The sequence below is a fragment of the Setaria italica genome, chromosome III (assembly GCF_000263155.2).
Source record: "Setaria italica strain Yugu1 chromosome III, Setaria_italica_v2.0, whole genome shotgun sequence".
Lineage (NCBI taxonomy): Eukaryota > Viridiplantae > Streptophyta > Magnoliopsida > Poales > Poaceae > Setaria > Setaria italica.
The window spans coordinates 19389134-19404417 of NC_028452.1; the positions used below are offsets into that span (position 1 = coordinate 19389134).

Sequence of the window (15284 nt, forward strand, 5' to 3'; positions counted from 1 at the left end):
TCCACAAAACTTCCTACCAAACACGTCTAGTTCAAAAAAAAAATGTGGAGCTAGGTGTCAGATCCACGTTTTTCCTTGAGTAACTCAGGGAGTGCTCCAAAAACATCAGTTTCAGACTTTCTCGTAGAGTTCGGGGTTATTTACCCACCTTTGCCACTCATTACACAACATACCGATTTACGAAATAAAACAAAACGCCATCCTCCCGTCGCCTCCTCCTCGAGCTAGCGCCGTCGCCTGTGGATTAGGTGCCGCCGGCCCCAATCTCCGGCGAAAATGGCTGCCAGCATCTGTGCACCCCATGCCGTGTCATGATCCGTGCATTACCACGTCGAACACCGACGGCGCAGGGCCAGGCACGTCCTTGAGATCAGTGGCTGCCTCCGCGAGGGCCTCCTTCTTGCCGTGCTGCTTCCTCTTCCTCTTGTGCTTGTTCTTGCCCTTGGACGGTGCCTCGGCCGGCAGCAGCGTCATGGGCGCCTCGGTCACAGGCGCGGGCATCATGAGGGGCAGCATCGTGGGCGCCTCGACCGGGGGCGTGGCCGTCGGCGGAGGCACCTCGGTGGGTGGGAGCACCGCGGGTGGTGTGGGCGGCGGCTACGTGGAGGGAGGTGGCGTCATGACAGGGGGAGGCGTCGCCGGTGGCGGCTTTGACAGCGGGACCGGGGTGGCGGCCGGCGCGGGGTCAGCAGCGGGTTCGCTGGCGTCGGGGCTACAGGTCGCGGGACCTCGCTGTAGAGACCGACGCTAGCATCATTGACCAGGATCGAGCATGGAAGGGAAGGGGGCGCGCCTTGCTGCCCGCGGGGAGAACTCCAATAGACAATGACGCGTGGGTCCCACAACACAACGGTATAATAGATAATGCACACCAAATCCTCATATTTCTCGAGCTGGAGCACTACAATCTGCCAAACACATACAGTAACTCCATATTTTTTCGGAGTTGGTGGAGTGGAGCTGGAAAAGTGTGGAGTTGGTGGAATGAAGCTGGTTTTTGTGAGGTGGAGTGCTGCCAAACGCCCCTGTAATGTTGTTGTCCAAACCATGGTCCTGTGATATATGGATCTGGCACTGTACTAGATAGCCTAATATGGCTGAAACATGCTATTTTGTTTTGTTGGACTTGCTTCTTTAATTTGGACCTATTTTATGGTGAAATGCTTTTAAAAATCAATCTGTTATGCCGTTGAAAATATTTCCCTGCTATGCTGCCGAGCCGAAATGTTTCCTATCATGCTCAGGTATTGTCGTTGAAATGTTGCTCTAAAGAGGTAAGAGTATTCTTATCCAGAATTTATATTTGCATACCTGTTTGATTGGGAAATAAAGCATGGTTTTCTATGGCACGTGGCGTGAACGCCATTTTTGCCCTTCGATAATCCCAACTCACAAGTCACAATCCCAACTCCCCCAAAATTCGCTCCACCGGCGGCTCCTCGTGGTCCGGTCGCAGACTGCAGCTGAGTGCTGACCCCGCGCGGCACCGGGCGTCCACGCCATGGTGATCCCTGCCGCCTTCTCCTCCTCCCTCGTAGTCCGGTCGGCCGTCGGCGTGTTGCTGGCGGCCGCCATCGCAGCGCGCGCGGTCCGCCGGCGCTCCCTGGACGCCTCGGGCGGGATCGCCGGCTTCGTCGTCATGGCGGTCCACATCGCCTGCGGCTACAGGTACGGCGCGGTGCTGCTGGCCTTCTTCTTATCCTCGTCCAAGCTCACCAAGATCGGGGAGGACCGCAAGCGCCGTGTCGAGGAGGAGTTTAAGGAGGGCGGTCAACGCAACTGGTAAGCAACGCTCTCTGTTTTGTGGAGCAGCGAATCCCACCAAAAAAATCTACTGTCTGTTGAACACTTGAGCTAGGCTTTGACATTTCACAACTCAGACAGATCCCTTCTCTGTCTGTGCCACCATTTCCGTGTACGTTCTCAGAATAATTGCTGTAGAAATTCTAAGTATTTAGTGAATGATGCTAGGAAAAAGAAAGAATGTTCAGTGTTCAACTGAGAGATATAAAGATGCAACCACAAATTGGTGAACTATATACCAGTTTATAATAAATTAACAGTTGATTAAGCACTGCTCAAGATTGGCCTTACCACGTCTAGCAAAATGAAAGGAAAAAAAGGAACCTAATGATTGGAAATGCGTCTCACATGGTTACCATGTATATGCCTTCTCTCAGTTGTGTGCAGGTCTTTATTCAGAGTTACCACTTTCATGCTGCTGTCAGCTTGCATACAGTGGAACAGCAATTGCGGTTCCAACCAAAGTCAAAGTGTTATAAATTCAAGGGAAATTCCCTAAAATTCTTACATGTTTAAATGCTTTGATGCAATTACATCAGATTTTATTATGTGTTACTTAATCTTTTTCCTTGGAACTATACTCAAAGTGATAATAGTCTTTGCTCAGTTCAAAAAATATATACACAGAAGATGCCCAAAAAATATCTTGTGGATGTCATCACACACCATCAAAGATATATCACAATTCACAGCAGCTGCTGTTTTGTCAACTTAAATTTTCTGTTGTTTCTTATTATTCGCTTTACATCTTACAGGATCCAAGTACTAGCAAATAGCACAATTGCCACTATACTAGTTGTGATATTTGAAATAATAACTGGAGGGCAAGATCAGTGCTTGGACTCAAATGGCTCAAAGATTATAACTGGTATTATGGGTGGTATTATTGGCCACTACTGTTGCTGCAATGGAGATACTTGGTCGTCTGAAATTGGTGTGCTTAGTAATGAACAACCACGGCTTATTACAACTCTGAAGGTAAGTGTTCTTTTCCATGCAATAGGAGATACTGAGTTACTGATGGGGTCCATATGTTCTCTTCAGTCATGATTTTATATGTAATTCTCTATATGTTTGACCAGGCTGCAAGATTAGGCTACTTTTCCTAATCTGCCCTTAGCCAATTTGACTGGACAATGCCAACACATTTAGGTTCCAGTCAAATGATCTGAAATGTATAAGGTCATGGTATTGATACCCATCTGGCCACATCCATACTGTTCGTGGTATTGAACTAACATAAGAACTGAGTCAACACAGTAGGCAAATCAATAAGATTTATCACATTCTCATCAGGAAAGCATACAATATGCCTACCTGGCCTAATACAGTATTGATGCACAATGTGTAGCTTTCCTAAGCAATAATGTGAAACCTTTCTCCAAATGTACAAACATGGAATTGAAAACCACAGACCTTGTCCACTTTCGTGATTTTAAGCTGTAAGGCTGTAAGCTGTGTGTGTTCTAGTGGGTTGGACGTCCAAACATAGAATATATTACTAATTCCAATATACTGTTCTGTAAAGAAGATGAATTTGAGGCCTAAGGGCAGTAAGGTACCGTCTCACTGTGTTTTTGGAAAATTGTGTCTAATATAGTACTAGGACATATGATTTTTTTCCAAAGCATATCTGGTATTCATTAGCAAAGGGAAACAAGAGTACAAAGTAGAACAGATGAGCATTAACATTTAACAAGAGTACAAAGTAGAATAGATGAATATTTAAATATCTGATATTCATCAAGGGTCAGCTTTGAGCCTTTATCTATTTGCCTTGGTGATGGATGAGTTCACGGAAGACGTACAAGGGGATATCCCTTGGTGTATGCTTTTCGCGGACGATGTTGTGCTAGTTGATGAAAGCCGTACGGGACTAAATAGGAAACTGGAGAGTGGCGGGACTGGAGACTCTAGAGCAATGTTTTAAATAGAGGGCTAAGCCCTTTAGCGGCTGGGTTTTTCAGAGGCTAAAAAAGCTATAGCCAGCTATAGCCTCAGATAGCCCCATTTAGCGGTTTAACAAAAATGCATGTTAAAACTCATAATTTAGTGGATTATACTCTATCTCGGTTCTGAATTATCACACATCATTGACTGCAATACAAACGAAACAAGCAAGAGCAATACAATGGTAGAAGGAAAAACACTAGAAACTTCCAGCTGGGAAATATTGTAGAAACTTCTGGCTGGGAAATATTGTTGAAACTTGCTTGTCTTCCTCATGAGTCAGGAGCTGCTATTAGCGGGCTATAAGCTAAATGAGGGGTCATTTAGCTTTTTTAGCCGGCTAATAGCGGCTATTAGCGGATAATATAGTTTAGCGCTAAACGGTGACTATCCTAGCCCTGGAGCTTCTCCAGAGGCTAAACTATTTAAAACATTGCTCTAGAGTCCAAAGCTTTTAGACTCGTTAGAACTAAAACTGAATATATGAGATGTGACTCACATGAGGATGGAGATGTTACTTTGGAAGGTTAAGTAGTTTCCAAGAAGTGTACCTTTCAATATTTGGGATCAATGCTACAGAGAGACGGGGACATTGATGAAGATGTTTTTTATGGAACAAAAGGGGCCGCGCCCCTACTGGTTATATATTAAAGAGCAAAAAACGTTATTTACATCAGATGAGCAAGGGAAAAAAGTTGCAACAAGGTTTCTAGCCATATGCCTATCAGTGTTTTTAAGGCGTCCTTAAGGCGTCGCCTAGGCAACAAGGTGGTGGTGGCTCGCCTCACCTAAGGTGTCGCCTTAGCCCGCCTTATCCCACCTAGGCATCGCCTAGGCGATAAGGCAGTGGTGGCTTGCCTCGCCTCGCCTTAACGCTTTAAAAACCATGATGCCTATTGTTGGATGATATGCCTTCTTCCTTGGGACTGAAAGGCTTTGTTGTTGGATGTTTGTCATGTCTATGTTACCTACACCATGCAATAGATTGTGACTACTACCATTGTTTGTGTCAGCACACAGAATATTCCTGTTTCATTTTCCAATTTTTTATATTTTTACTCCATTTGATTCCAAATGTAAGTCACTTTAGATTTGTGTACAAGGATTAAGAAAGTAGATCAAATGACTTTGTTGCCCTTCATTTGTACTACATTGGGAAAGATGGGTTATTTATACAGACGGTGGTAGCATTAATTATCTTGGGCAATGAAGGAAGAAAGAAAGAAAAAGGTGCCGAGAATTTCTTGGATGGCTTACATCTACTAAAGAATTGAGAAGGTTAATATGACTTACATTTGTAGTCAAAGGGAGTAGGGTATTCCCCAAATGTATATTAGTCTTTTGTGGTGTTTACCTGTGAGCTGATAAAAGTATTACTTATTAGCATGTCAGGAAGGGTACAAATGGTGGAGTGACCTTACAAGGACTTCTTGCTGCTACCGGAGGAGGCCTGCTCATTGGTCTCACATTCATTATTGTTGGACTGTTGACAGCTGAATGTTCTTTTGATGTGGCCCTCCAGCAGCTCCTAGTACTACCCATCTCTGCTGCGGCTGGTTTGCTTGGAAGTCTAATTGATTCATTGCTGGGAGCTACACTTCAGTTCAGTGGATACTGCAGTGTTCGGAAGAAGGTACACTTTTGCTGTGCCACCTTTGTAATATGCTATTGGGGAAAAAGATGGTCTGTAAAAGCCATGCTTTTTCATTGAAGATTGCATCTAGAGGTCATTAGTTCATTGTGATAGTACTTATCAGTTGTGAAATCTTCTTCTGCTTTAGGACACCTGAAGTATGTTGAGTCAGTGATAACTGCAAAGGACACAAAAACATTTATTCATTTTATTACCTTGTTCAAAGTAGAATATCATATAGGACTTCTTCGGTAGGTTTGTTAAGTGGTAACAGTTCTGTTATTTGTAAGGATCATAACAAGTACATTTGGATCATTGGATGTTTCAAAATATAAACTAGTTGCGTAGAAGGCCAGGATTTGATGTTTCTGCAAACAGGGTCCTTTGCCGTAAAATGTTAACAAGTTTGATTTAGTTTGGAATTTAGTGAAATTTTTAGCAAAATATTATCTTGCAACTTCCATCCGATAATAATGTTATAATTTCTTTTTTCCTCCTTTGTAGGTCGTCAGCAAAAGTGGTCCTACTGTTACAAAGATTTCTGGGATGACTGTCCTTGACAATGATGCTATTAATGCAGTATCTATCCTACTAACAACTATACTTACAGCTTTTGTGTGCATTTACATCTTTTAAAAATGATTTGTGAAGTTTCTTCACTTGTTTCTGATCTTCGTTCTCATTTACAAACACAAAGGGTCTCAGAATAATAGTGACATGAGTATACCTAGCCACATAGGGCTGCTTGATGGCAAAATCTGTTCGCCTTGATGACTTGGAGCAAAACTTGGTTTGAATGCTAGTATGAGTTGAAAGGTGTTGGTTATGTAAGCATACATGTCTGTATAATCATGAAACTAGACATAGATAATCTTGAACAGAGCAATGTATTGCACCCTTTCCTTGCATGACACTGGAACAATTTGCAACTTCTATGTATTTTGATAGAATTTTTGTGGCACACAGGTGTTCGCCTCTACTTTGACCCAGTGGATGTTTTTTTATAGGTATGTTCCCATTCCACATAAGGTACTCTAGTTGCATTTGTACTTAATTTCTGAAGCTTCTAGGAGTGTGGCAATGTTTTGGCAGAAACCAATGCAGTTTTGGATTAGTTTAGGGTTTCCCCACAGCTTCATGCCTCGCCTAGAATGTGGGAGTTCTTCTAAATTCCTGCATGAATTAAATTATATACTCCCTCCGTTCCAAATTATACGTTGTTTTAGGATGGAGGGAGTATTAAAGAGACTAAAGTGCACTGGCGGTCTTTAAAATATAAACTTGTTCGGGTTCTGTGAACAATTAATGCTTATATGGGTCTCTATACTACTAAATGGTTCAATGAGGTCCAAACCTTTTAACGAGTGTTGATCTATCTGTGTACCATCCATGTCACATAATTTTCCAACTTATCACTAGGGCTTGTTTGGTAGAGCTATTCCTTCTAGTTCTTTAAGAGAAGTGATTATATACATAAAGTGATTCTTAGGATAATTGGAGGAGATGAGGACATGTTTGGCACACCTCCCACAGAACCTCTCAGGCGCAGTGAGAACTCTTGCACTCCTAGGCTGATTCTATGAAGTGATTTTATAAAATGAATCAAGATGTTGAGACTTGAGAGTTGAAAAAATAGAATTTAGTTTCCATATGGAATCAGTTCATAAATAAATCTATCCTAGAGAATTATTAAAGAACAATCATAGAACCACTGCACATAGAGAATCGAAAACATGAACCATAAACTACAGAATCATTATAGAATAATCACATAATCACTTTCTCTAGAGAATTGGAAACAGGAGTCTCACTCTAATTCACCTCCTAAACAATGATTTATTGAGTCACTCCTAGAAGTGATTTTCTGAACTATTCGAAAAAAAAGAAGTGATTTTCTGAAATAAATTAAGATGCTGGGAGCGAAAAAACCTAGCTTCTTATTTACTTTCCGTATAGAGCAATCCATGCATAGAGTTTATCCTAGAGAATTATAAAAAAAAACAGCCACATAATCACTTTATTAGAGAATCAGATTAAATAAGAATTAGAAACATGAACTCTATCAAATAGGCACTAATTTTATTTCATACAAGGCAACAAATTAGCTGAAGTTACTTTTTCGGCTCCCACCATTTTATTTCATTTCAGAGAATCATTTTATGTAATCAACCTAGGAGTGATTCTTTCTAAAATACGATTTAGCATAGCTATTGGAAGCTACTCTAGGGGCTCCACCAAACATGTACTGTGCGGTCAAACATGGTGACCAATGAGAAAATACTGTATGACTCTCATGTCATGTCATCCCTCAACGACAGGCATGCGTATCCTAATTAGTGATATTTTGAATTCAAATGGGGCAATTAAGAAGTTCAAGGACGCATGCTGATTATGTCAAAATGGAAAACAAGCTCGCCATTATTGTGAAACACATCATTAGCAGTTGGATCTTCTTCCTCTCATAATTCTGATGACAAGCACAAAAATGCAAGTAAAAAAGTAGACAAGACACAATGCAGATGGAGCTCTCTTCTTTATATTTTTATTGCCCTCAACACAGTACTAATTAGTGATATTTTGAACTGAAACAGGGCAATTATAAAGTTCAGAGATCCAATTTTGCTAGTAGTAGTTCAATTCGGAGACCTAGATGACACATGCTAATTATGTCAAATTGGAAAACAAGCTCATCATTATATTATGAAATATCATTAGCGCTCATGCTTCTCACGATAAGCACGAAAATGCAAGCAGAAAAGTAGACAAGACATAATATGAGGCTCTCTTCTTCATCTTTTTATTGCAATAACAGAACTTTTGTACAAAGGGTGGCTCCCTCTTCTTGGAGGAAAGGTTCGATAAGAATCCACTTGAACTAGCACAAAGAGTTCTTATTTTGCAAAATGCAGTAAAGATGCACACTTTCACAAACACACAAGCATACTGGCACCCCCTATGAATACACGCACGTAATCTTACCCTGTAAGCATCTTCGAAAGATTTAGCTAGCAAATCTTAGGATTAGCAAAGTTACCACACGCGTCTTGTTGTCAAATGGCACATGCCACCTGCCACTGAAAGCATAGCATCCATCAAATTCTGTAATGAATTCCTAAAAATGTGAGCACGTCAATGACTTAAACTCAAATAAACAGATTTTACTACAAAGAACTTTACCACCTGAGCGTAGCTCAACTCACTACGAGTCTTTTTTTGTTTCTTATATTACTCATAGGAGGTCTTATTTTACAACAATGTAATCCAGTCGGAGGGACGCATCGAAATCCCTTCTTCGGTCACCAAATTGCATATTTCCATAAACTTGCGGGTAGCATTAGCCTTGCCTGCTATAGCATAAGTGTGCACAGGAAATCGATCACCTATGTAGAATGTACGCAAGTGAAATGTTTTCCATTCCAGATTACCTGAATTTCGGCTTGGGATAGTTCTTAGTTTTGTCTCGGAAAAGACTCCCGGCTTTTGTTTTTCTTTCTTTCATGGAAACGCAGGGAGTTCTATTACTGAACTTATATGGGCATTTCGACCATTACAATCTCAGCGACACATGCTGGTACATCATTGACCCAAGACCTCGATGACATAGTATATAAACTCATACCGATCTTAATTAGCTAGCTCATGCGCGGCAGCGTTACACAAAGCGGCTACAATGCTCACTCGTGCAGCAGCTAAAGCTAGTGCCATTTGAAATTTTAGATCATGTACAACAAGTTAACATATGCGACAGATAACCATCTATCACACACCTGCGGGACCCACCTGTCAGCGACCCACCATGCGGGACCCACAGGTCAGCGCCTCCACCCTCCCTTTCTTCCTCCTCCCGCAGCACCTCCTCCCACTACTTCCTCCTCTCCGTGGAGATGAGCTCCCCGACGATTAGGGCGGCTGAGGGTGGTGGTGGCGGGAGCTGTCGGAGCCGTAGGAGAAAGGTGGCGCGGGGCAAGGGGCTTGCCGCCGGTAGGGTTAGGGTTCAGGGTGGGGGTCTTCGGGGTGCCGGGTTGCCGGGTTTGGGATCTAGGAGGGCCTTGGGCGGCGGTGGACCGGCGGCGGCGGCGGGTTGTGGGCGGGACGGCTAGGCGGCGGGTGCTGCCGGCCGCAGGTGGCGGAGGATAGCCGGTGAGCGGCGGGGGAGTGATGGCGAGCATCCCGGCGGATGCTAGGTTAGGGCGGTGGCGGTTGGCGGTGGCGAATCCGGTGGCTCTCCCACCGCCGAAGACGGTGGAGGAGGACGGTGCCGGGGTGACTGGAGGAGGGGAACGGCGGCGCGGGGGTGACTGGAGGAGGAAGACGACCTCCTCGTGGGCTGTTTTGGTGGGCCGGAGGCGGTGGTGGGCCACGTGCTCGTTGAAGCGGCGCGTCGGCCAGCCGCACCCAGTTAACAACCACCATCCGCGAGGCATCAACCTCCTTTCTCTGGAGAGCTAATACCAGCGTCAGTCCATCAGATCCAATCACCAAACATCCAACTCCCAGTTCCATGGTCAAGTTAATTGCTTCTTGGGCTGCACAGAATTCCACTGAAAAAGCATCTCCCACATGCTGCACTTTCCCTGCCCTTGCAGTCTTGCACTAACAAAATGGCCAAGGTAGTCTCTGAAAATTATTCCCCAGCCACCATTGAACGCACCATCAACATTGACTTTTAGTGTTTTGACTTGGTGGCTGCCTGTACTTTGCTTCCTTTTCCTCCATGAAGGTGTATCAGCCGTGTAACACTACGCTCTGAAGCAAATGCTTTCGCATGAGAGCTGGATCACCTTCTGGAACTGGAAAGACAAGCCTCCAATATCCGCCCTGGGTTCGCCCTGGCAGCAAACCTGGAGCATGCATGTCCGAGAAAGATTTTAAGATATTCATTTGGTGAATGATACACGACTTTTATCTTTGAGGACAAATGGTAAAACTTGACCCCCAATCTTTGCTACTATGGAAAAGCATAACCTTGCGTCCATTACACCACCAGCACAGTTTTAATACAAGAATACAAGATGAAAATCAAACCTGTTACAAACAACTATGTCAAACTTAAGCATTGCGAATGTGTAGAACTTCGAGAGTACAATTACAGCTGCTATTACTGAACAGATCTTGCTGTGAAGAGCTGAGAAGAGCAATAATGCCGTACACTTGTACTGGGCGATTTCACCACCTGCAGAGGAGATTTCATGAGCCTCAAGTGGGGTACAAGAGAACTGCATCACCTTGGATCACACATCCAGGCCAGCTGCAGGGTCCCTGTCTCCCAGGCAGTACGCTTTTAACCAGGGATTGCATGGAAATGATCAAAGCTCGGACCACATAAATTAGCAGGATAGTTTGAGCTACTACTTTAGATATGTCCTGCCAGCGGTGTTTGCTCATCCACAATTGCATTGCGACTCGCAGACATATCGGAAATGCTAAATTTGAGACCAGCCAAATAAGAATAGACTCGTCCCAGCCGTTTGCAGGGTCCAATGTTAGCCCTACTACTATCGCAAATGCGATTACCATGGACAGAACCGCTCCAAAAACCAGTACAGCAGACAAAATGAGGTAAAACCGGCGATGCCTTGTTAGTCTGGCAAACACGAACAGAAATATCGTCGCTGTGGAGAGATAGAACGACATGGTGTTTGCAATAACGAATATCCAGAAACCAGTTCTCCCTTCGAATACTGGCTTGCCAGCATCCTTGCCTTCTGCAATGTAGCCCCCAGGTGGAGTAGAAGCAGCAGCCAGTGAACCAACTATGATAAATATAGAGATGTATAAAATGCTCTGGGACACATTAGCGTAACTGCCTAATTCCTTCTTTCCTTCTGAGCACCACTTATCTGTCAGATTTCTAGCCTGGTGGCATGGGCTTCCTGAAGCTTCACAGAGGGTTAAGCATGTGATGATGGAAGTATTCATGAACTGCAAAACGGAAACGAAAAGAGTTAAAAAAAAATATGAAAAGTTGGAAGAGCAGAATGGACATGGAGGAACTTACCGATGAAAATGTATAATCACTCTGTATCTTACTGAAGGCAACATCTAGAGGTGTTAAACCCTCATTGTTCATAATGTCGAGATTCACCCTGGTATCCATCATAAGAAACGAGAATATCATTGTGCGTCCATGCTTTACAGCCAGATGTAGGGATGTATTTCCTTCATCATCCCTTGCGTTCATCATCCTCACAAACTTTGGGCTTCTCCAGATGTGCCACACCACCTGAACCCTGCCATGTTCAATAGCGCAATGTAGAATATTTCTGCGTTTGTTGTCAAGCAACTCATCATAGTTCAGGCATATTTCCATGAACTTGCAGACAACATTAGCATTTCCCTCTATAGCGGCAATGTGCACAGGATATAGACCCTCATTATCTGGAAAATATGCAAGGGAGCTGTTTGCCAATAAAAGTTTCACTGGTCCAAGGTTTTTTGCTACTGTAGCATAGTGAAGGGCAGTTCTTCCATGACCATCGACCACTCTGGCAAGTTCTGGTTTCCAACTTTGCAGAGACTCAAATATTTCTGAAAAACAGAAAGAACACAGCATTACCATTTGACAAAATAAAATTCAGATTGCTCATCAAAATGAGAACAGAGTTGATGAAGTAGTCTGTGCAACACAAATCTACACAAGGCGTCTTTAATGTATAGATCTATAGTGGTCCTAACCACACCACATACATTTTGTTAGTTGCTAGAAACATAATGTTTAGGACCTTTCGTAAGCTCTAATCTTAGGACCTAATACAAATACCAAGAAAATTTGGATGACTTGGACTGCTGGCAGTGGAGGGATCAATGTGGTGTCAGGCAAAAGGCATTATGTATGTTCTATTGCATAGGACTTGGTTTTAAGCATGCAGCATGTTGCTTCTGCTAATATTTAAATACTTGGTTATGGATAAAACAACCCGTATAATATAAGAGCTACGAAAATTTAGAACATAAATGAACATGAGCATTAAGCATTTCCAGAGCTTTGAACAAATTAATAAAGCTACTCAATATCACTTCTACATGATTAATTCTATCAAGTTCTGCTCTCAGATACAGGTCATTATTCTTGGTAGCCTTCCCAAATCACATTGCTTATCCTTGGATCTCATATTAGTTTGAAAGTTTCAACTAGACAATTTTAAGGTTTTATACTAACAATTAAATGCTAAGAATAAAGCTATATTACCAGAGAATCAAATTTAAGCATAGCTGTAATTATATGACTATTATAACTTCAGTCCAACACAAGTAATACCCTAGTGGAGGTAATAAAACTCTTCTACACAAAAGGATGAACACCATAAAACCTTAGGATTGCTATTAGGCTGCTATCACAGTATCTCTGTAGAGAGATAGATGGGGAAACACCACACACCCTAATGAGGGCGGTGACCTTCATATATATAGCGTATGGAATACAATCAAGTATACATGGAAAGCTAAATCAGCTATACAATCTCTAATAATCACCATTGGGCAATAAAATTTCGCTCACAGTCATGCAATCATCCCCACCTCTGACGGAAGTAGTAAATTGCACAATTAGGCAAAATTTATTAACTTACTAAAGCAACAAGGGAACTCAGTGCGTTGATTTACTTTCCCTTGTCCTTTTCTTTTCTCTTTTATTTTATGTCCATGATGCCTTTTCTCACAAAATCAAAACTCATTACTGGTTAAATAAGCAGTTAGTTCTCAGAGAGATCCAACAGTCATGAGAAGATACAGATTTAAGAAAGAAAAGCAGATGACGAATGGACGACAAAGCTCATGGCTCCAATACAACTTGTAAGATTTCAAGTTACCTCTGCTGACGTAGACCGCAGCATGCAATGCAGTTTGTCCATCTGGCCCGGAGTAGCACAACGATGTCTCGGGATTAGAAGATTTGCCAATCAAGACTTTGACCATGTCAGCCCGATTGGACGCAACCGCCAAGTAAAGCGGAGACACACCATTCTCATCTGCTACTCCAGCCAGCCCACTATCCCTTGACATGAGTCCCTGCAAGACGTGCAAATGGCCATTCCTGACCGCCTCATGCATCGCGGTCTCCCCATCCAAATTCCTCGCCCTCAAATCTTCTTGCTCATCCATAGCACAGTCCATGAGGTAATTGGCCACATCCACATGCCCAGCCCTCGCAGCACAAATCAGAGGTGTATCGAGCAGATTGTTCCTTGCCTTAATAAGCGAGATGTCCCGAGCGCAGACCATCTTGACGAGCTCCAGGTACCCGCAGCTGGCTGCAATGTGGAGAGCCGAGCTGCCCTCTGCTGTGACACCTTTTAGGCAGCACTCTGCTCCCTGCTCTGCTGCTGCTGGGGGCTGCAAGCCTAGAACTTGTTCTAATAGGTCTGCATCGCCTGTGGCAGCAGCTTTGAGCAATTTATGGTCCATTGTGTGTGGAATGTGCCTTGCTGCCATATACTCTGGCTGAATGAGTCGAAATGAAACGCATTTGTATAGCTACCATGGCTATGTTCCATCCTCAACTCCTCATATACACAGGGCCATGGATGCTAACGGAACTTCCTTGCAAGCTCCTTTTTGTTTGTAACGAAGTCAAACAATCAACAATATATTTTGCTACACTTATTCGGTTGCTTACTTGTTTAGAATACATGTCCACTATACATACAACCTGGCGGTTGAGACTTTAGACTTGGGAGGCTACTATTTTACAAAATAAAAGACAAATCCAGCAAGCCCTGACCAACTACGCCCTTAAGCTAGTCAGCTAGATCTGGGGTTCATCTACACCAAACAAAAAGAAAGCATCCAACGCGACCTAATCCAGTAACATATTGCCTTGGCCATCCTACGCGCTTGACGTTTGAATGTCTGATACAACTAGTGGAGTATTTAGTAAAAGGACACCTCGGGGTGCACACAGCCACAGCTCAGCCGCAGGTACAAGGATATTGTATTATACAACAGATTCACATTCACCGTATCTATGATGACCAGTACAATTTAAGTCCGGAATCAGGCATAATTGCAACACAAATAGTTGAAATCAAACATAACGGGTGAGATCATGATACTCCCTCCGTTAATTTATGGAGTCCTGTTGCGGAATCCCAAATCCCCAACCAAAAGTTAAATGGATGAAAAGACGAAGAGGGTTCAAGGTTGATTACCAAAGTCACCTGCTCAGCCACCGGCAGCGGCTGAGCGGCGCAACCGCAGCTGTTGTTCCTCATCGCCCGCGCGCTGGGCACGGCGTCGGCCACAACACCCGCCCCCTCTCCTCCAGTCCTCCTAGGGTTCCATGGTGCAAGCAAGTAGTAAACCTCCTCCACCATGCGGCTATTCTCTGCTTCACAATTCCCATCTGCCGAAGCAGAACAGGGCCGAGGAGATGGCTGGCTGGACCGCTGGAGCCTCGGTGGGAGGGCTTTGCTGAGATAGGCTGCCTGAGGAATTGGGTGGGCTACAGGCAGGCTGGTGGTGAACTGACAAGGTGAGTATATCCTACAATTCGGCCCAAACTCCCACTCCATCCAGTAATTTGCCCCTCTAAAAAACTAATTGCCCCCGCGCTGAAAATAATTTTGTGAGTGAAAATTAAAGATATGCTCCCTCTTCTAAACTTGGTGGTGAACCGCATCATCGGTGATAATACGGTGCTGGATTTAGATTGACTAGGAATATTTTTAGCTTACGTTACAATTAAGGGCATCTCCAACATTGGTAAGAATCTGACTACTTAAGTCAGCACCTTCTTTTCCAAAAAGAAAAAAATCAGCATCTAGCTAAGTAGCTAGACCGTTAAAGACGCATTGAGACACGCCTCTAACTCAAATTTCGAATTGCAATCAATGCTAGGCGATTAGGCGCCGTGTGCTACTATTGTCGACTTCTATCACCTGGCGTGTCATTTATCGGCTTG

At 43.6% G+C, this 15284-nt stretch overlaps 2 protein-coding genes across 3 annotated transcripts; one reads left to right on the forward strand and one right to left on the reverse strand.

The window, feature by feature from the left end:
- Nucleotides 1-1374: 1374 nt before the first annotated feature.
- On the forward strand, nt 1375-6347 carry LOC101776323 (protein PGR). Its single transcript, XM_004961941.4, has 4 exons — nt 1375-1782; nt 2559-2781; nt 5138-5386; nt 5891-6347. Exons 1-4 carry the CDS (start codon nt 1502-1504, stop codon nt 6020-6022), a joined length of 885 nt encoding a protein of 294 aa, XP_004961998.1. The 5' UTR covers nt 1375-1501; the 3' UTR covers nt 6023-6347.
- A 3958-nt stretch (nt 6348-10305) lies between these two features.
- LOC101776727 (protein ACCELERATED CELL DEATH 6) lies at nt 10306-14770 on the reverse strand. Of its 2 annotated transcripts, XM_012844895.2 has the most exons (4): nt 14533-14770; nt 13195-13935; nt 11385-11914; nt 10306-11308 (listed from the first exon to the last, which is right to left on the reverse strand). In XM_012844895.2, exons 2-4 carry the CDS (start codon nt 13814-13816, stop codon nt 10583-10585), a joined length of 1878 nt encoding a protein of 625 aa, XP_012700349.1. In that variant the 5' UTR covers nt 13817-13935; nt 14533-14770; the 3' UTR covers nt 10306-10582. The 2 variants fall into 2 exon arrangements, with proteins under 2 accessions (XP_012700349.1, XP_004961999.1); XM_004961942.3 differs by having other exon boundaries at nt 13195-14770.
- Nucleotides 14771-15284: the final 514 nt, after the last annotated feature.